The sequence below is a fragment of the Epinephelus lanceolatus genome, chromosome 2, assembly GCF_041903045.1.
Source record: "Epinephelus lanceolatus isolate andai-2023 chromosome 2, ASM4190304v1, whole genome shotgun sequence".
Classification (NCBI taxonomy): domain Eukaryota; kingdom Metazoa; phylum Chordata; class Actinopteri; order Perciformes; family Serranidae; genus Epinephelus; species Epinephelus lanceolatus.
The window spans coordinates 8878342-8900849 of record NC_135735.1 but is presented as its reverse complement, the minus strand read 5'-3'; the positions used below and the strand labels follow the sequence as shown (position 1 = coordinate 8900849).

The following is a 22508-nucleotide window of genomic DNA, read 5'->3' as shown; positions in this document are numbered from 1 at the left end:
GTTCTGACTGAGTGCACCAGGTAATTCCTCTGGCTTAAAAAAGCTGGAATGCTCTTAGGTTGTTTTCTCCGTCTCTGTCCTCAAGTAATCAGCAGTGCAGTAAGTCAAAATGATGAACTCTGGTGTGATGAAAGGGCCAACACACTCTCTGTAAGCTTCTCCATGGAAACAAAATGAACCAAAGCTACAGATAATTGACTAGTGGACACATTTTCCTAAACATTAATGTTGTAAAGTGAGAATCTGAGAACTTCTTTCATCAGAATATCTAGCTGATTTTTTCCCCGATTCCCTGGAAAAAGGATGTAAATAAAAGCTCTTTTGTACTTAATTTTTACTAATAACACTCTCTGGGCTCTGCTCCAGCTAAAACATGATCAGTGGAAAATTCAGCAGTTCAAGATTTAGTGGGGAGTCAGATTATTAAACAGTGGCTTGGCTGAGGACAAGAGAAAAACGGATGAACGTCAGAGAGTCTTACCCATAGAATGTCAGCCTGAGATAGCCAATCCTCTCAGCAAGTCTCGCCACTTGGCCTTGCTCTGCCGGAGCCCCCTTCAGGTATACGATGCCAACCCGACGCAGGGCCAAGAGCCAGGCCAGCGCCGCCTTATCGTCATGGAGGACTTCCTGGTAGTCAGCCGTGGGAATGTGCAGTTTGGAGTCCCAGTAATAACGCTCTGAAACGAAAAAAGAGGACACGGAAGGAATGTCATCTAAGCGGAGATTTACATGCATACAGTGGTTTCTGTTCGGGTTTTGTTTGTCTGACAAGAAATAAGCCGTGTGTCTGCAATGCATCAACATGAAGCTTTTCCACCCAACAGTCTGTCTTTGTCCTGTCCTGTCGCTGCTCTGTTTAACAAACAAACGCTGCACAACCAGAACAGAGCTGCTCAGTATCATAGCAACTTTATCAGATGTTACATTCCTTTTTTTCTTCTCCACATTGTCTGTTATAAAACTTGTGTTAACCTCTTGCTGAATGAGTGCATGTCCTTTTTTTATTAATGCACATTCACTCCACCACATAAATAAATCTTTACAACTGTTTCATCTAACAGAGGATATTGGCAGGTATTTGCACAGGCATGAATGATACCCACTAGCAAAATTCACACAAGTCTGAATTCAAAGATAAGTCCCTCTTCAGACTGATGTTTTGAAGTTATACAAATACCAATATTCAGTTTTCCACACAATAAGAGAGAGAAAACTCTGTAAAGGGGCTGGAGGCAGATCTACTCTTTCTACTCCATTGAGAAATTTGCAGTAAATTGTGCTTTGCGCTTTCTCCAGCGCTGCTCACATTAGGTTGTCTGGTGAAAAAGCAGTGCGTGTCAAGATGGCTAGCTTTGGTGTGAAAAGAAACATAGTGCCCAAAGAATGAGTCCTAAAACCCATTTATGAGTTAGACTTCCCTCGTCTCAAAGTCAATGGGTTTTTGGTTAGATGCCCACAATAAGGTCTGTGGTTGACAAAACATCAGTAAATACCCCACTCATGAATTCTGAAGCTGTTGTTAAATGAGACAACAGAACGTCAGTAAGCCGAACATGGCTTTACAGCCTCGATGTGGTGGCCATGTTAAGTCATGCAACTGTTTGTTTACAGCCTAATGTTAGCTTTTTACCTCTGGTGACTGCATTTAGGCTTCAAAATCATAAAAGTGGTGTTAACTTGTGAGGATTATCTTGCTGAACAAAACGTGTGAGACATTAAAGAAGAGAATTTACAATCTGACCACCTTGTAAACATCTCACACGTTTTTTTTGTTCTTGGTTTTTTTTTTTGTGTGTTGGTTGTTTTGTTCTGTATATTGGTATGTACGATCAATTTACTAGTCTTTGCTAGACTGTGGAAACAGAAGACTTAAACTTTGCTATTTTAATGTACATGTATATATTTCGACCTTGGAAGGGAGGGAAGGGAGGGTTCAGGGTGGGACACGTCAACTGTTACTCTGCACCTTTTCCTTTGAATGGAATAATTAAAATAAAGTCTAAAAAAAACCCATGGAAGTATCAAAGAGGTTTATTTGCCACAGAACTTTCTGGAATAACCCGAGCTGCAATATAAAATAACAAAACAAAACCTTTTGGCGAGGGAGCCAGGGCAGCGCTAACTTCTGCATTATTCATTCATTCATTTTTTCCGTAACCATTTATCCTCCTGAGGGTTGTGTGGGGGCTGGAGCCTATCCCAGCTGACACCACCATCACCAATTAACCTGCATGTCTTTGGACTGTGGGAGGAAGCTGGAGTACCTGGAGGAAACCCACACTGACACGGGGAGAACATGCAAACTCCGCACAGAAGGGCTCCTCCACCCTGGGTTCAAACCAGGAACCCTCTTGCTGCTAGGCGACAGTGCTAACCACTACATCACCATGCCGCAAACTTCTTCTGCATCAGCCTACAAGAAAACTTTATCCCGCAATTCTCTGTTGAAGAGATTCAGCCGTACATGTTTAAGCCTCAGTTAGACCCAAACTCAGTTGAGGAATCTGTCGTGCACCAACATCGGGGACTAGCAGATGTACCAAAACGAGAAGTATAGTTAGCATCTTTTGTTTCAAAATGTTGTTTGTTAGCTTGTTAGCTTCTAGGCTATGGGGCAGTGGCTGAGATAGCATTAGTGCTTAGGAAATGCTGTCATAACTTTCACTATGCTAATTCAAACTCTGCCCTCTGTACTGAGGAGTCTGCTTCGCGCTGACGGTTTCATGTTTCTTTGTCGGTGTTGAGTCTGTTCCACCGTCGATATGTGTTTCCGGTATTAGACAGAGAAGGATTTCATGCATCGCCCCCTTCAGTACAGGAATATGGAAACACTGATGCAAGTCAGTGTAGTCAAGGTCAGACAACCTTTTCCTTAAGGGATGTCTTTGCTATCATTTAGCAGGCTAACAATCCTTAACTATGTGACATATTTTGTGGATGATTCATATTATATTCAATGCATATTAATAACAGTACAGAATGCACTGTACAATTAACAACTTGTGTAATATGAGCGTGAGCAGAGATGACTTTTCATGATTCTCTTAACTTTTTTTTATCATCATACATACATATTAGGCTTCTTCTTTAAGTGTTTTCTTCTCCCTGATGCTATGCCAGCCAACTGATGTTTTAGAGAACATAAAGATAATAAAAAGACACATTTTTGAGTAAAGTGGGGAACCATTATGTTTTCACTTAAGACACCTGCATCGACATCATCCCACTGTTCGATTCAACTGGAAAAAACTGGACCAGAACCATCCAGGTGTGCAGCAGGGATGAGCTCTAGAGCATTACTTTATACTTTCCATTGACACACATCTCTACTTTTAGGACACATTTTTTTCCGAGATGGCGGAGAGGAAGTTGAATAATGTCCGGTAAGTGCTCTGTGGTGTGCTACGGGCAAAGAGGCTCAAGTCAAATAGTATGAGCACATATTTTCTATTTCAATGAGTAGCTGCAATTTTTCAGGCTTAAAATGACACTGAATTTTGAAGATGCTAGCAGCAGTATGCCAGATTTTATTTTGCTTTGTGACAAAAAGGAACAACTTTGTGACAAAAAAACAATTAATTCCCAACTTCATCTTTGGTCTCCCGTGTCTTTCATTTGAAAATGTTGCAGCTTGCCACTGTATGCGATAGTGTACGCACCTTAAGATGAATAGCTCTCTGAGAGAAATCAGCCCGTCTCTGTTAGACAGACAGAAGTGGAAAAAATCCTCCCACTGCTCTCCACCCAGCTGGCTCAACTCCTTTTTCCATGCAGCCTCTCTCCAGTGACTTCCACAGAAACAGCTGCTAAGTACATTTGCGGGAGGAGGAGGAGAGTTTAGCTGAGGAGATTGTGTACCTGTCTGATGTTTGTGTCTCTTTTCGGTGCCCACCAAACTTCAAAATAACTTTCCAAATGGCTGAATCACAAATACGTTACAAGGCTAACGCCAGCAGGGGACGGACACCCAGCAAGGCGAGCATGCTGAACTTCATGCATAATTTATCATCCTCAAGTGTCTGAAACGTTAAAAGACAATGTGACTGTTCGCTCTGAAGGACGTAAAGATTTACAGTTGCAACAGACCGTTGAGGAATTTCACTGCCTTGTTTTTTTTAAGAGAGGGAGGCACAAAGCACACTCAAATGCATCATCAGTCAGCAACACAGTGACCATCATGACTCGCAGACCTCCCTCCAGGCTGTTGTCACAAATGATCAGCCTCCAGCTGCATAGCTCAAAAGGGTCAGGAACCCCCTGCTTGTTAAAACTTGTTAAGAGGGCAAAGGGGAAGACAGGCAGAGAGTCAGAAACTGGGGCAAAGGTCAAGCCTGAATGTTACAATTGCTCCTGTGAAACTGGACCTGGATGTCTCGTATAGGCACAGCGGTGTTTCAGCTCCACGGTTTAGGGTGTCGCCCGTGACAGAGAGGCTACAGCGCTGGTCGCAGAGCGCATATACATCAGCTGTGCAGTGCTGGCTGCAGTTCAGCTCAAATCTCATTGTGAACACGCTCACTGCTGTCGAGTGAGCTCACACTGAGCCGGTCGGGTCGACCAAAAGAATTTGCATGAGTATCTGCCTTCTAATCATGTAATCAGCTCCTCATATGTGCTTGTTTTTTTAACCGGGGGACTAATTACAAACCTTAGATGTGATGGATCACATCTAGTCTCTTGTCAGCTCACACTGGCAGCAAATTAATGAACAAATAAGAGCCTCATCACCCGACCTGCTGTACATACAAATCAGGTCAGATTTAGAGCCAATAAAACAAAATTCATTTATTTAAGAAATTCACCAATTTCAAATACTTTAGAGATCCCCTGTGCTTCTACTCCACTATGTCTCTGAAGAATACTCTTCTCCTCTGCGAGCACGCAACAGCTACATATAATCTAGAGCTGCCCCTCAACAGTCAATCAAACATTAGTCGACCAGAGAGGTCATTACTCGGCAAGATTTTATTGGTCACTTAGTCGCAGAAAAAACAAAACAAAACGTGAAACTCTATTAGGAGCTGCGCCTTGTCAAATTAAATCAAAACCTTTATGGCTGGACCATGTGGGAATTTAATGTGAAAGGACAGACACAGGAAGTGTCCACGCTCAGCAGTCAGACAGGAGTCAGGTTAATTTCCAGGGCTGGTACCTGCGGTTATTCCACAGGCTAGTTAATAACATGCCGGGCAGGAAATCCAAAGTGTGGGATCATTTTGAGAAGGTGAAGGACGAACCCAAGGTGATATGTAAACTCATCTTCATTGGTCGACTACAAACATGACGTATCATGTGAAACATGGAAGTAGCTACATGCCCATTAGCCCACAGCGTCATTAACAGGCGGCTCGCTCAGTGTGTGACGTGCACTTGGAGATAAAATATAGGCCTATATTAATGAAGGTTCATTAGTACGGTTTGTATTTCTCTGTAATGTAGCACAGTGTTAACAATGTTACTGATACTACTCTTTCTCACACCTTCAACTCAAACCACTGCGTTGCCCTGCCAAAAATATATCATTTAATAATTAAATTAATATCGTAAACATGCGGGTGACTAGTCGACTTATGGCCCTATTGGTCGGTAGGGAAATTCTTCGTCAGTAGCAGCCCTAATATCATCCATTTACTAAATACAATGTATTGTATCTTTGGTATTTGGCTTGTAAGACTTTGGTCTTGCTGGTTGTTAAGAGGATCTGATTGTGCCTGTATTTGTCTGTTGTGTTCTGCTTTGTGCTATGTTTCCTTTATTCATGCTGTATCATCTTACATGCGATTTTATGTTGTTTAGTCTGCATTTTGCACGTCTTAGAATGTAGCATATATGTTAGTGAGCACTCCTTGCTTTCTAGCTGCTGTCCAGTACAGGCAGCTGCAGACTCAGAGCCAAGGTGAGTCTGAGTGAGACAGAGGGAGCTCCCCGGAGAAAGAGAGGCTTTGTCGGATCAGGCTCAGAGACAAGGTTATCATCTACCTTCTGCTTTGAAGTGCTCAATTTACAGCTAACAGCAACTTAACTAGTCTCTGGATTTTGGTTGATATTTACGGTCAGTTGCTGTTGCTGCAGCAATGTTGTTGCACATTTCCTATGTTTCCGACATTTTTTTGATTATGTGATATCTGAAAGTCTCTCAAAACTCTCAAACTCTCCAAAAAAGGAACGAGTAATTGAATCGGGTACAGCCCTATTACATGTTAATGCATTTGTAGTAGTGATGCAGTAATGTATTTGAATAAACACTCTAAAAGGGGCTACTCTGATAGGAATTTTTCCTTTTGACATTTTACTGATAATATTTCCGTATACTTCTGTACTCTCACATTGTTTTCAGCCACAGTAGGCAGCTGTTTTTTTTTTACTGAACAAGCTCTAAAAGAAAACACTGTAGAATATCTGCTCAGCACGAAACAGCACACAGGCAAAGTTAGTGACTAGCTGGTGAACATAGTGGAGCATTCAGCAGCTCTAGCATCACATATTTCCCACGGGAAATAAAACAAAAACATATTTAAAGACAGCGATTATTACTGGATGATTATTATTATTATTAAATTATGAGACATTAATATTCAACAATTGGCCAGACACAAGACTCTTAATGAGTGATAATGTTGCTCCTTAACTGCTGGATGTGTAAATTAGCTGCTGTTTGTGAAGTTCACAAACAGTGTGTCAGTGTTGTGTTTACAGCTTGTTTCCACTGCTTGTTATTGCAGGTTTAAGTTAATTTGCTCATTTGTGTAAACCCACTGCGGTTTCCAGAGGACAGACTATGCCGGTTGTGTGCTTGAAGGGAAGACTCTGACAGTCTGACAAGATAGTATATGTGCATAATCCCCTCTCCTGTTTCCCCCTCGGTCGTGGTCTGCTACAGTGGCTTTTCCAGATGAGGAAACCTGAAGCCGCGGCTCCTGTGGCTGTCAGGCAGCTCATGGCAGTTTGGCTCTCCCCTCACTGTGCTCTGTTTAAGCTCGGAGGGCTGCGTCGCTCTCCTCTGCAGCTGGGAGCGCCTTCAAAGCTCTGTTTGAATCACTGCAGTTATCCAGAGAGCTTTTGTTTTGACTTGGTTAAGTTTTATCACAGAGCTCAGATCAGCTCACTTCAATGGGCCGTCTGTGGAATGCACAGCGGAGGGCTCAGAGCCAGATGGCCAGAACAACACTTGCTTTTTTTATTTTTTTTATAAAGTATCGGCTTTATAAATTAGATTCAAGCTGTTGTTAATACTAAAAGCATATTTTAGAGATTGTACTGAAATAAAAAATAGCTCTGATTTGAGCCCCAAATATCCTGTTCTTGATACCTGATTTTTGAGATGTTTCAGTGTAAAAAAAAAAAGAGAAACCAACTATATGTACTCAAGTACTGTACTTGTGTAGAGATTTAAGGTATGTTTTCCTCACCTGAGTGTGTCTATAAGATATCATTTTATACTTCCTCTAAACTTGAGTTAGAAATACACTCTTAAATTCACTTCATTTATTCGACAGCTGCAGTTACTATTTACTTTACAAATTAAGATTTTACATACAAAAAAGGGCTGGGCCGTATGACAACTTTATATGATATGTCAATATATTTTCAAGCAAGATATACATTTAGACAACACTGTTTATATCGATATAGGGTCAAGTTGTGTTACGTAACACATAGCAGTGTTCTCCATCAACACTCAGAGACCCAGAGCTGCTCCTCTGTTTAATCTGTCTGTTAATTAGTCTACAGTGTGACATTGGTCTATGTGTTGCACGAGCTTTTATTGTGAAAGGTAAGAACTGAAGACGTGAAGTTCATGCACTGCTGCTGACACCGTGGGAGCCAGTAAAGAGTTTGCTGTCTTAGTTAAAACTTCTTTGCCTCTGTCATAAGTATGGGTGCAACGCTAGCTAGCAGCAGACCTGTGACGATGATAGCATAGCGGACCTGCTGATGTCCCGTCTGGTGAACAGTGCTGCAAAACTAGAAGGGCTCGAGATAGTGAGTTCCGCTGTATTGATTAGGTGTTTGTGTGTGACACAGACAGCACATGAGCAGTCTAGGAGCAGCAAAGCAGTTTGCCTCTAAATGACACTAGAGCGCATTAGAGATTCTCAGCATGGTTTTCTTACTACATGGCTGTTTTGGTACAAACATTTACCCACCTGTGTGGCGCATAGCCTTCTGAGATTTACTCACCAAACTGGGGCTGCAGCCGTACATGTTTTAAGGTGTACTGTGATATAAAATTTGACAGTTATCATATCGTGTACATTTGCTTGTTTATGATATTGGGAAAAAGGCAACTGGACAGAGGAGCTCACCTTTATTTTACAGATTTTTAAAGGGGAAAATATACACATACTTGCATAAAGAAAATGCTAATAATGATAGTGTAATACCGTGAAACCATGACATTATCTGAGACAGCTATCGTACCTTGAAGATGTCATACCGTTGCAACCCTACTCCAAACAGAAAATCTACCTGCATTTTGCGCTTGGTGGGTGTTAATTTTAGCCCCTGTGTGTAGCAGTGTATTTTTCTGCAGAGACTCTGCCTGTAATTTTTTATTTTTCCAATTATTTTGCTGTGTTAGGGACGTTTCTTGGCATTTCTGCACGGTGAAATGGTTGGCAGGTGTAGTTAGGCACAAAAAAAATTGTTCCTTCTTGAAACTGCTCCCAACAAGGTCTGTGGATTATCTTGAGTAATCAGTTCATGATTTCTGAAAAGAGAAAATGCTGTTGAGTTTGAGGAATTTTTGGTGCTTTGAGCACCACAACCTGAGTGCCATCTCTTTCCATTATATTGGAAAGAAGGCTGATGTCTCTACAGCTGATATCTCCAATGCTCAACAATTCAAACAATCTAGACTGATAAGCAGCACTACAATAAGAGGAAAAATATCTTCTTCTTTCGGCTGTTCGTCTTAGGGGTCGCCACAGCGAATCATCTGCCTCCATCTAACCCTATCCTCTGGATCCTCTTCTCTCACTAGGGCTGTGACAATAACCGCATCACCGCAATACCGCGGTCACATGATACCTACCGCGGTGAAGAGGTCATCACCGCACAAAAATAAATAAATAAATAAATAAATAAAAAATAAAAAGCTGATTAATCATGGCGGCAGATCTGGTTCCCAACCCAAATGTTAAAAGAATACTCCGACGATTTGGGAGTTATGCCCTTTCGCTATCATTTTCATATTGAGACAACATGATGGCTATCGTTTTTGTGTCTGTACTTCCAGTGGCTGTGTCTCAGCAGTTAGCATTGGGGTCAGTACATCCGGCGCTGTGATCCGCGGAGGGATACACCGGTGAGCAGGCACAGACGTAGCCTGTAAACAAAACTCAGCTGTTTATTTAGCCTAGCGATATCTCTGGACTATAGTAGCTGCAATGGACGACTTTGAACGCGATTTTGAGGAGTTCCTTGTAGCGGACACAGATCCAGAGCCATACCTGTTTGAGCTGGAGCATACAGATGAGGAACTCCCAGGTGTTGGATGCTGAGCGGGCGAGAAGAGAGGCTGAATCCTCCGGAGCGGCGGAGCAGCAACGGGCCGAGGGGAGACGGGAGGTCAGGGGAGGACTGGTGGTGTAGCTGCAGGGCTAGCTAACATATTCCTACAGAGGTGGAATCATTTTGCTGCACAGAATGGGATTCGGTGCTACCATCGTTGGGGAGATATATCATCAGGAGGAAAACCACCGCAGAGAGTGCATCACAAGGAGTACGACATCTATTGCACGTCTGTCCGTCCTGGAAGAGGGATCCCTCCTCAGTTGCTCTTCCTGAGGTTTCTACCGTTTTTGGGTTTTTTTTGGGGAGTTTTTCCTTATCTGCTGCGAGGGTCATAAGGACAGAGGGATGTCGTATGCTATAAAGCCCTGTGAGGCAAATTGTGATTTGTGATATTGGGCTTTATAAATAAAATTGAATTGAAATTGAAAACTTTGCAGCAATCGCAAAGTTAAACTGGAAAAAAACGCCCAGGCCTGCAGGAGCTGATGGACAGCCTTCAGTCGAGTGAGTAATATCGTCCGTGTCGTGTCTTTGTTCGCTTTTACCGAGTGACCTAGTGTACCTGTCCCAGAGCCAGCTGCAGCTGTTGCTCACCGTTGTATCCCTCCGCGCTGGACGTAAACACACTATAGTTCATGTATCAAACCTCTTCTAAAACGACTAAAACAGACTCTCGTTTTTTGAATTACTGTTTAAACATGTTTATTTTAAATGCACGTGCTGAAATGCCAGCTTCAGGGTTTCTGATGTATCACTGTCACACCGCGGTGATACGTCTGTACCTCTGTCACCGCTGTGAGAAAAAATACATACCGTCACAGCCCTATCTCTCACACCAACTGACTTCATGTCCTCTTCCACTACATAAATCTCCTCTTTTGTCTTCCTCTAGGCCTCTTGCCTGGCAGTTCCAACCTCAGCATCCTTCAGGGTGAACAGTCCCTTTAACAGCCAAAACCTGCACTGGCCACAGATATTTATTTCTAGACGTTCAGTTTCTTCTGGAAGGCTAGACAATATATTTAAGTGACTAAAGAAGGTGAACGTGCTTTAAATATAAAGAAGGAAATGTTGGTGTAGTAATAACAGGCCTTCATAAAATGTTTTAACTGTGAAGTTACAAAATAATCCTATTCTTACCACACCTATGAGTCCAGACGTTTGAAAAATAATCAACAGAGCTGCAAGAACCTCACTCCACCCTCCACTAATTCGACAAACACACCTTTATCTATGAAACATACCTGGATGACAGAGCAGCCAGCCTCTGCGCTCCCAGTTTGGAGGAGACAGAGTGAGCAGTGTTTCCTCACTGGAGAGCTGCAGGCCCTCCACACACACTAATCCAAACACAACTCTTTCTCCATCAGCAAGATTAGCTTGCCCAAAAATCTACTGAGCCTTGCAGTAGTTTGTCAAATAATGTCCCTTTTGCCAACTTGTGCTCAATGCTCTCAGTATTATTCAAAGCACCAAGCAGGAGGTCTGGCTTGCCAGGGAAATGAAAAATCCAATCATTATAATCACCGAGCTTTCCATGCAGTCTGATGTAAAAGGTGTTGAAATTTCAAGAGATGACAAAGAGAAAGGGTTTAACCCAAATATAGTTGATCCGTGAAGGAATTACAGGAATACACTGTGAAAAATAAACTGTGTATGGGTGAAGAATGGTGAAATTCGTTGATAGGAGGCCTAATTTCCCCTGAAAGTGACATCTGATATGTGGGAGCTTTGGCTGACCATTATTTTTGACAAATCTGAGCTGTTAAATTCATCAACGGTTCATTAAAGCACACAACACAATGATAAAAGCCACTTTCGACAAATTAAAACACTCAAATGGTTTAGATGCCTCAAATTCCTCGCAAGCTGATAACACACCAAATGCTCACGTGTATGTAAGCATGTGTTCACAGAGACGGTTCGGCTGAAGCTGTAAATGGCGTGTGAAGTTACTGTCAGGTTCAGAAAAAAAAGTTTTTCCATGGATGGACCTCCGCTGCTATGTTTCCAGGAGCCTTTTCTGTCAACTGACGAGTGATGACATAGAAGGCTAAATTCAGACCAGATGGCAAAGGGGGAACACCAGCCAGACAAGGAATTGACAAATCAGCTGCTACTTGGCTGAGTTATAGAATCGGTCAGCAGACTTAATACAGAAAAGTCCAAAGTCAGCTGAGACTGTTTAGGAGAGCCAATCAGTCAGGAGGTTTACTATAACTGTCCAATGGAATACTTACTGATGTATTACTGTAGGTACTCAAAACAAGCACACAGCAAATTACAAAGAGAACTGGGCACCTGTATCTGTGCAGGTATGTGCAGATCAACTAAACCAATGTTATATTATGTTGAGTTGTGTACTAACATTATCCCAACCTTTTCAAAAATGTTCAAACCCAAAGAAATCTGTCATTTGGTTACCGTTGCCGGTCAGTGGCACCAGTGGCCCTTTGCGTTGTCTGTCAGATAGATTGACTTTTTAGATCTTGGTTGTTTTTAACTGAAGTGATGAAGGGTTTAAGTCATCAGACGTCTGGATCTTCAGATTAACGAGAAACAAGCTGAGCAACAGTTAGCGGCATCTCCACACCAGCCCCTGCTGTGCCAAACAGCATAGAACAAACACTGATTTTTAATCTGAAACTGCTTTATTCAATATTTTTACCAGTTTAAATTACTGGATCCGTTTGTTTTTGGACAAAAGGTGACCTCTGCAGACATTTCGGCTCTCAGTAAGACCTTCTAAACATCTGGATCAGAGTAAAGGTAAGCACATATTAGCAGGAGCTGGGCTAGCAGAACCTTTGCATCAAGCCAAACAGCGTTAGAGAAACACAGATTTTTAACGTGAAACTGCTTTATTCTGTACTTTTATTGGTTTTAATCACCAGGTCCGTTTGTCTTGAAGTGGAGGACACCTCTGTGGATAATTCGGCTCCCGGTAAAAACCTCCTGAATGTCTGAGTGTTAAGTTATCAGGGACAAAACGTGAACAAACATTAGCAAGAGCTGGGCTAGCACCCTCTGCAACAAGCTGAACAGTGTCAGAGCAACACTGATTTTAAATGTGAAACTGCTTTATTCAATGTTTAAACAATTTTAATCTATTTGTTGTGGAGAGGAAGAGACCTCTGCAGGTAAAATACTCCTGATCAATGAATGCTGAGGGAATCTTACGAAGACAAACTGACTGCAATGACGGCATTGCTCCGTCTTTTGTTGTTGTTTTGATTGAGAGTCCTGACGGCAGAAAATTACATATTGTACTTTAAATATAGCCTGGAAATCCAGACCCAAATCTAGAAAGATTTAGGGTCTGGCCATGAGTAATGAAAATGGCCCAACTCGAGGGGCGGCACCAAGCATGCATTTGAAAATATCACCGCACGCAACTGGATAACACTACGACCAATCAGAACAATATATGGGGTGACGTATACGCTTAGCTACCAGCGGAGCTAACTAGTAGATTAGACTCTTGCCGTATCTGGTTGGCAAAACAGCAAAAACGTCCTTCTTGCGAAGGAAAGATTGAGCGCCGTCTTCTGTTCCTCTTTTAGAGAAAAAGCCAAGTCTAACTCGTTCATTGTAGCAGCCAAAGCCGTTTCAAACAACTGGTGTTCATCCGTAGCCATCTTGCAATGTTTACTGACTGATTCCGGACTTTGTCGTCACAGCGCTGTCGTCATCTGTTTAGCTCGCCTCTGGCCCGCCTATATCGGATACACCGATGTGATTGGTGCAGCTCGGCTACAAGGGCATGGGTAATGAGCATCATTACTGATTGCCAGAGTGACTCGCTGAGCAAATTCAAATTGTGCTCTCTCGAGAACTCTGGATTTCCAGGGTACGTTTAATGTGTAAAAAGTTAAAAATAAGGATGTAAATTAAAAGTGGATAAGAATAATGGATTAAAAATATTTAAAAACATTGTTAAACCAAGTAAAATACAGGCTAAAAAAGTTCAAAGTGTTGTGTTTACATTTAAAGACACCACTATTTCCATCCTCCCTTACAGTAGGTCCTTGGGCAGGTTGTCCTACATAGCTGGATATTCTCCAAAACATATGTGGCCTCCAAAAGAGGATGTGCAAGCTGTTCTGTTTTCACAACATTCGGTGTCTGCATATGCGGATGTGTCTACAGGTGCAAACTGTGGTTTCTCATCTGCACATGGACATACCACAAAGAATAAAGCAAAGATCCTCATGAACATGGGCAGATTATATTTATTTTAGTCAATGTACACATGACAGACTGTGATAACAAATGTGGATGTGGAAATTATAATTTTAGCTTTATGTTTTGGGGTATAAAACAAAACATTCTCATCTTGCACTTTAAACCAATTAAAAGGCTTGTTTAAAAGTGATGTTCTCTAAAGATATGTTAGGAAATCTTTACAAAAACAAGCAACAAGAGTGAGGCCTTTAAAACAGGTGCAATGTTTGCTCTTCTTCTGGTCCGAGTCAGCACCCAAGCAGTTCTGGATCAACTTTAACTGATTTATTAAATTTTTGCTAGACAAGATAGAAGCATTACAAGTCTGTAACAGACCATCTGTCTGTGCTGGAATCAATTGTATTGCCTACTAATATAAATAGTGCCAGTAAACTAAAACATACACACTATTTTCCACCTTGAATTGAGGGCATGTACGGCCTTTGTCAGACAGCTTCACAGATATTTTAACAGAGATTGATTAAGACCAGATAGCTGACGTAAAGCCAGGGATTTCTCCACAATCTGCAGCTTAAGGTTAGAAATTTTTCACTTTGTTTTGGCTGTGACTTGTAACTTGGGACGTATTTTGGCAGGTCAGAGGAAGATATAACACAGACAGCTGTTAGAGTGAGAGAAATCTCATCGCACCTTTACTGTCATTGTTTTCACTCATGAGCAATTTTCCTGTAATAAATTTCACAAAATGGACAGCACACTCTCCTCAGAGATCCCTGGCCTTGTACATACTTATTATAAAATGCATCTGTTTGTGTGTATTCGTTTATTGTGAGCTTTTATTTAGACGCATCTGTATATGAGGGACAATAAAAGTGGCCATTTATAGCTGTTCTTTATGACTGAGGGAACTGATTGACAATTGGCGCAGTACACTAAGGCCACACAGAAAGCACTTTGCTGGTTGATGGTGAGAGGCTGTCAGAAAATAGTTTGTTGGGCACAGATAAACAGAGATCTGTGTGGGTACATGAGACCCTAAAAAAGAGGGTGGATCACAGGGAGTACCACCAGTTGGTCCAGGAGCTTCTCCTCCATGATGGCTGTTTCCAGGTATATTTTAGGATGATTTAGGGGCAGTTTGACAACCTGCTGTCTATCGTCAGGCCGTATAGCTCTGGGTATCCAGCAACTGCTACCACCAGTTTCTCCTCCATTGTTTACCAACTGTAAACTTGCTGTTGTGATCACCACAGAAGGGCCGCTTCTCAAATCAAAAAAGATGACGAAAAAGAGATGACGTGGGGAACTTTTCCGCTTGGTTTTTCAACTCAAGGAGTTCAGAGAGCTCCGGCAAAAACACCAGGTGCCTAGAGCGCAGAACGTGAAATGTGTCGCAACACAAAAAAGCTTCATTCTCATTAAAACCATTACAAAAAGGGTTAGAAAACACTTTCTGTGTGATCAGGACCTTAGTCAAACTTTTCATCTCTTTTACTCCTTTTCTACCAAATTATCTCTGGCTCTGTTTAGGATTTTTGAGACCTTGGTGCTATCTAGCGAACCAGCCTTTCCTCACTTGGAGAAAAAGGTGGAAGAGTGTAATTCCGGTGCACTCCAGCTGCACACCTACGCCACTGACTAAACTGCACTGTAAGGTGCCACAGACTGTCAGACTCCTGTGTCCAAGATCTGTTTGTCCAACTACAGGCTGTACTTAGACATTTTCATATTGCCTGCCACCCTTGCTGCCACTGCGGACACAAAGAGTGTAGAAGCCAATCAAGAGAAAGATCCACCTCTCTCTCTTGGGCGCTCAAACTCGAACCAAAATCCAATCAAATGGTAAAACTACACAGTGCTGATCAAACATAAATCGTATATAGTATGTTACTGCACTGCCTATTTCATGCATAAAATGCCTTCACAAACATAATTTAGTGCCTTGTTCAGCTGTTATAACGAGTTTGTTAACTTGAGGTGGGTACCAAGTTGTTTCCTGCACAAAACAGAGGCTGAAAAAACTGGGATCAAACTGTTAAACTAAGCAGTACTGATCAAATATAAACCAAGATTCTGTTACTGTCTTGCCTATTTCTCACCTAAAATATTTTTAGAAACATGTTTTAACTTACCATTAACTGTAATATAAGATCGTTTGACACAATGACAGCTCCCATTGTGTCACCGACCAGTGGGAGCGTTAATTGGTCTGGTGCAGTGCATTCGGGTAGCTGTAGGTTTTCTACCTCCTGAGCAAAACCAAAAGCCACAGTCCTTTTTTCTCTGTCTTCTCTGGTCATGTAGCAACAACTTCAAAAGTATTTCTGTCTTTCTACTGCATAGACAGCCAAGTTTTATGAAAAGACCATCTTTCCAGCAGTGAAATACTACTTTAAGAAAATAAATCCCAATTTTAAGTAGTTAAAACAGGATAAAAAGGATACAATTACCTTTAAGATCAAAACATCAGTCTAATCAAAGACGTTTAGCTCAAATTGAGCTTTTGTTTTGCTACTAAAATATAAAATTAGTAATCTAATGGAGAAACGAAAAGAACAAAAACAGTCTGCAAATGATTATATTAAACAGGCAAAAACCACTAAGTACTTTTGTTTCTCAACACCACATGGCAAACTACCACTCAACCATAGTTTCTTGATGTGTAAAACTTGATTTGTAAACATCAAACTTAGACCTGCAGAGCAGATAGAAATGTTAAAGGGGGCCTGGCCAAAGAATGCCAGGCCATGGTAGTTACTTCTTACAACTTGATGCGGATACCCTGAGTGATGACAGCAAATGACTTAACTTGTCAGAAATGACGTGCCATTCTGCCTTGTTGAGAGCGAGCAATTCAAACAGTTAACTGAATGAGAGAAAGGTTGTAAAGGCAATAAAACAGACGCCTTTTTTCACAAACTACCAGTGTGAGCTGGTGGATAAGTGTGTGAGAAAAGGCTGTGAGCAATGTGTTTGGGCTTATTTTTACTTTTCTAAACATCCATTTAACCTGTTTCACATCCATCTTTTAAATACCAGTGACATGAAATTAGCCATGATTCCCATCCTGACTAAATAAACATGACAAGCGCAAAATGGGAGGCCTGAGAGGATGACATGGTTCAAATATTAAAAGCATCTGGCAGGCATTTGAGTAAATCACTGACAGATTTATCGTTGAAAGGAAGCGTCACTGCAGATAAGGTTGTGATTGACACAAGCTTTTTGGTGCTCCAGAGAGCAATTCAACATCATCACCACTCTCTTCCATGTGATATGAAAGGTTCAAAGTGCACATGCCAGCAAGAAAATGGCAGGTATAAATCCAATGGCCCTGAACCCATCTCTGAATGAGATATACAGTAATGCTTGTGTTGACGATTACAGAGAGGAAGGTGACTGATAAAAACAAATAAATCAAACAGCATGCTTGTCACATAGTAGCTGACTAATGAAATACTTGACAAAGGATGCCAATTACTGTGTGGCTCATACAGAGGGTTGTCCCAGGACATAAAATGATGACAGATGAACCAAAATTATTGAACAAATTTCAATTCTGACCTGATGATGGCACAGATGAAAATTTAGGGGATCACCATTTCTCACAGAGAGTTGTCGTGACATTTCACTCATTGAAATACAAATGCCAGCGTGCTGGTGGCGGTGGAAAAGTCATGAGATCATCAAAGTCATTAGGGAAACTCATTCCGTCTGTACTGTCGGTACAAACGTTTGCCAATCTGTGTTGCAGATGTTGAGGCATTTCAAAACATGATTTCTTGAGAAAAAGGTTTTCATGTACAAGGAATTTGCTCTGGTGTGTTGATGCATAACATAAACATAGTAAAAGAAATGAAAAAGCTGAAGAAGCAAATTGTCCAAGGAATGAGCACAGGTTCACAGTATGAATTATAAAAGGAACACACAGTGAGATGAAGTCCTACAGATCTGTGTTAATGTAATGCTAGTCTAGAGTAGTCAGACCTATCACCACAGCACTGTGTCAGCGCTGGAGAAAGGTCTGAAGGCTCACATTGTCATTCTACTATCGGGGGAAGAAAGCTCTGGCTTGTTTGTATTTCTTCTAAGTTCTTCTACAGTTATCTTGGGTTGTGCTAATCACAGGTTGTAGTAACAGTGCTCTTGCAAAATAATATCATGGAGGATATTGTTTTGGTGGAACATTTGCACGTGGGGAGGCGAGCACTCATATCAAAACAGCCGAATCTCAGAGAAAGAGGTAACACTTTACTTGAAAGTATCTACATAAGAGTGACATGACACGGCCATGAACCGGTCATGAACATTATTTACATGTCATAAACGTTTATGACTGCTGTCATTAAGTGTCATTTGGTTTTTGTAATGACAAGTTGACATTGTTTGAGTTGTCTTTATTATGACAAGTTGACATTAATCAAAGTGATATTACCAGAAGTTGTCTTTGTCATGACAAGTTGACATTAAATTTGTTTGGGATGTCCTCATAATGACAACTTGACATTAACATAAAGACATCTTCTGGTAATGTCATCCTGGTTAATGTCAAGTTGTCATTATTAGGAAATCCCAAACAAATTTAATGTCAACTTGTCATGACAAAGACAACTTTTGGTAATATCGCTTTAATTAATGTCAAGTTGTCATAATCAAGACAACCCAAACAATGTCAAACTTGTCATTACAAAAAACGAATGACACTTAATGACAGCAGTCGTAAACGTTTATGACATGTACATTATGTTTATGACCAGTTCATGACAGTGTCATGTCACCGTTATGTAGATACCTTCAAGTAAAGCGCTGCCGCAAAAGATATTGCCACAAAAACCAGTAACAGACATATGCTGACTGCGGGATTCAACTTTTACTGATAAAATAGACAAAAATAACTTGATAAAGGTGTCCTAGAGGTGAAGCCTGACTAGTATACTTTACAAGAGTCCATGTCAGTGGGGGTCCACGGCCTTGTCCATGAGGTCAGCTGCAGTTTAGAACAGTGGTTCCCAACTGGTCCAGCCATGGGGTCCAGATTTGTCCTATGTCATTAGTTCAAGGTCCACACAGTTAAATATATTCAGTGTCATACTTGCATTTGGCCATGTTGTTGAGCTAGTTAGCTGTCTCTGTCAGGTAGCTGTCCGTTCTTTTTCTCATTCTACAGCAGGATACTACACATCAAAATAAAGCTCTCTGCCAGAAATTCACCGTACTGCAACATAAAGTGAGTTTTTTACAAATTTGACACGTTCGCGAGTCACTTGTGGTCCCTTCACAATGCACTCCGTGACCCACCAGTTGGGAACCACTGGTTTAGAAGAGCTGTTCTTGTTGCATGTGGAGGTTTTGGTCCTGTTGGGCCACAGCGTCCTACCAGACGGAAATATTTTAAAGAATTTATATCCGGTGTGGCAGGAGTTGACTACCACAATCACAATCACTGTGTATATGACAAGTGAAGGGATCACTTAAGTTATTACAATTCATCCTGAGGGGAATGTAAATGTTTGAATCAAATTTCATGGCAATCCATCCAGTAGTATCCAGCAGTCGTTGGATATATCCATATGACAGAACATGCCAGGCCTGGAGCCACGTCATTACCTTGGCTAAAAATCAACAAAAACAGTCCACAGGACTGGGTTGCCTCTCGTGGGATATGTCTTTTAAAAAGACAAGATTCCTGAATGATGGCAGCCCTCCCCCAAAAAACAACTTTTATCTTTTGCAAATATATATGTAAAAAGGCACCAAAGCTATCAGCCAACAACATAGATGATTTAAAAAAAGCTGACCATAAAAGACAGTCAAAAACTAAAAATTACTGTCATAACAATTGCGACTGTATATTGGGATATTAGAGACTTAGTAAGAAAATGTCTCCTCAGCGTTGAACACCGGGCACTTTGAGGTTAAATTCCTGGTTACACATACCTACAGGCTCAGGGATTTGTTCGTTCCCAAGGAAGGAAATACTGACAACAGTGAGCTTGTGTTTGGTAAGAACATGCAGATCTGCTCTTGACCCTCACTCTAAATCAGTTTTCCATATGGCAGAGGCAGAGGGGGGTCTGAATGAGACTCGCATTTATACAGACGTCAGCTTTTCAGAACATCCGCTGCTTTACACTGCAGACATACTGTGCCTCCGCGCAGTTTTATCAGGAGTAGATGTGCACGGACAATAAACTAGAGATGCTGACAAATCACATGTGCATCCAATATGCTACACTGAAAATAAAAGCCTAACTGAAGAAATAACTGCACAATTATGGTGCATGGGAATCAACTGGATCCTACAGCTGACCTGAATTTGCCTGTTCCACCAAAAACTATTCTATAATTTGAGAAGCACAACTTCAACGTGCCTTGGTTGATTAATGTATTTGAGGCTGACAAACAGATTAAAAAATTGCCTTTATAATGTAATAAGTGCCCCTGAATAGTACTAGTTCCATGTCTGACTCCAATAATAGCTGCTGTTGAACTACATCCTGCGGTTTGAGTTGCACAACTCCATAGAAACGGTAAAAGCAGAAGACAAAAACATTACTTCAGACATAAAAGCGGGAGGTATAGTACAGGCTGAATAATATTCCCAGAGCTCCAATTTTCATATTGACCTCACAGTGTCCCATGTGTGCTTAACTTCCACTGTTGAGAACACTTTAACAGGCATACTTAGGCCTGTAAAATCTAGGTGCACTGCATGAAAAAGGAAACAGTAACTCAAACTGTGGACAACGCTTCAGTGAAATAACGTCACAGAGAAGTACAGAGTGAGAATATGAGCAAAAATCCTCGGAGGTCAACGTTTTTCATCATACATCTTTTGAGAATGTAGACCTTTTCCGGTATTTTTTAGTGCAAGGAATTTCAGGCTGGCGCTCAGAAGGAAATAATTAAACCCAGAGAGTGAGTGTGTGTGTGTGTGTGTGTGTGTGTGTGTGTGTGTGTGTGTGTGCACGTCATCTTGTATTGTATTTTGGTGTATGAGATTAGCAGCGTCTTCCAGGCGCGCTCCTGGCTCTGAGTGGAGAAAAAAAAACTACTCTACATAATGACTATCTGTCTGTAAATTGTTACGAGGGGGATCTGTTTACACTTCAGCATGGATGGAGGAGTTCTGCAACGCACACACACACACGCATAACCTTAATCAGTCTGGAACAGAGCAGGAGCCACTCAGCCCTGTGGGTCCTTCAGGACCACGTGTGTGTACACAAACCGGCTACAGTCCATCCCCCGCTCCACTGAAATGCTGCTACCTTGTTTCACAGCTGAACTTTCTCCTCTACTGTCTGGCAGACTGTAAAACGTACTGGGCCATTGTAAATGTACTATAAAATGACTTCTCTTTCCAGTCCTTAGAAAAACCTCCTTCCTTAACAACCCTGTTATGTTACGGAGAAAAAAAAAAAAAACATGTGGAAAGAAGAGTTTAAATCAGAGGCATCTATTTCTCCCTAGGAAAGGTTAGTTGGGAAAGTACACTCCTTTTTAATTATAACAGCTACGCACACATCTGAGAGCTGCTGCTTAATTACATAATGCATGTTAACAAGCGTTTTATTCACAACCACTCAAGTCCTGCTGTTGCCTCGTGCCAGGTTTCTGCCTACTGCAATTCAATTCAAAATATATTTCTCTTTTAAGTTGCCCCTTTTGACAATTAAGCTTTAAACACACCTAATTCACACAATCTTGATGTTGTTAAGTACGAGCAAGGCTCCCTGTTATCAGCAAAATCCATGTGACTACGGCAGTATTTGTAAAACGAATAAATATTAGAAAAGGAGAAGTGATGTTGGAAACAATGCCAAAATAACTCCTAAGTGCATGAATAAAAAAACCAAACACATTTTACACTAATGTCAGGGTGAAAGTCTTTGACATATTTATAATCCAACACTAGAGATAAAATAAGTATTTCACTGCTGCAGAGATGGTCTTTTCATTAAACTGAGCTGCAGTGGAAAGATGCAAATACTTTTGAAATTGGTGCTACATGACCAGAGATAACAGAGAAAAAGGGCTGTGACATTTGCTTTTGCTAAAGAGGCAGAACATCTACAACTACCAGAATACAGTGCACTGCATCGAACCAATAAATGCTCCCAGTGGTGGGTGACGTAGTGCGAGCTTCTCTGTTGTGACACAGGAAACAAATATGGCAGACGGCTGTTAATCTTGAATTATAGTTTAACAGTAAGCTAAATTACGTTTCTGAAAATATTTTAGGAACACAGTAACAGAACCCATCCATCCATTTTCCTGCGCTTATCCAGGGCTGGGTCACGGGGGCAGCAGACCGAGCAAAGCATCCCAGACGTCCCTCTCCCTAGCAACGCTTTCCAGCTCCTCCTGGGGGACCCCGATGTGTTCCCTGGCCAGACGGGATACATAATCCCTCCAGCGTGTCCTGGGTCTGCCCCGGGGCCTCCCACCAGAGGGATGTGCCCAGAACACCTCGAACTGGAGGCACTCAGGAGGATCCTGATCAGATGCCCGAACCACCTCAACTGACCCCTTTCGACGCGAAGGAGCAGCGGCTCTACTCACTCACAAGTTCCTCACCCTATCTCTAAGGCTGGGCCCAGCCACCAAACGGAGGAAACTCATTTCGGCCACTTGTATCCGTGATCTCATTCTTTCAGTAATTACCCAGAGCTCATGACCATAGATTAGGGGTTGGGACGTAGATGGACCAGTAAATTGAAAGCTTCGCCTTATGGCTCAGCTCCCTCTTCACCACGATGGTCCGGTGCAGCACCCGCATCACTACAGAATCCGCACCAAAC

General features: G+C 41.6%; 1 protein-coding gene across 2 annotated transcripts in view; it reads right to left on the bottom strand.

Moving 5' to 3' along the window:
* bbox1 (butyrobetaine (gamma), 2-oxoglutarate dioxygenase (gamma-butyrobetaine hydroxylase) 1) overlaps positions 1-22508 on the bottom strand; it is a 47294-nt gene that overhangs the window by 12905 nt on the left and 11881 nt on the right. For both annotated transcript variants that reach the window (XM_033630251.2, XM_033630260.2), the window contains exon 5: positions 482-680. In XM_033630251.2, coding sequence (XP_033486142.1) covers positions 482-680 — 199 coding nt within the window. The remainder of the gene's footprint in view (positions 1-481; positions 681-22508) is intronic.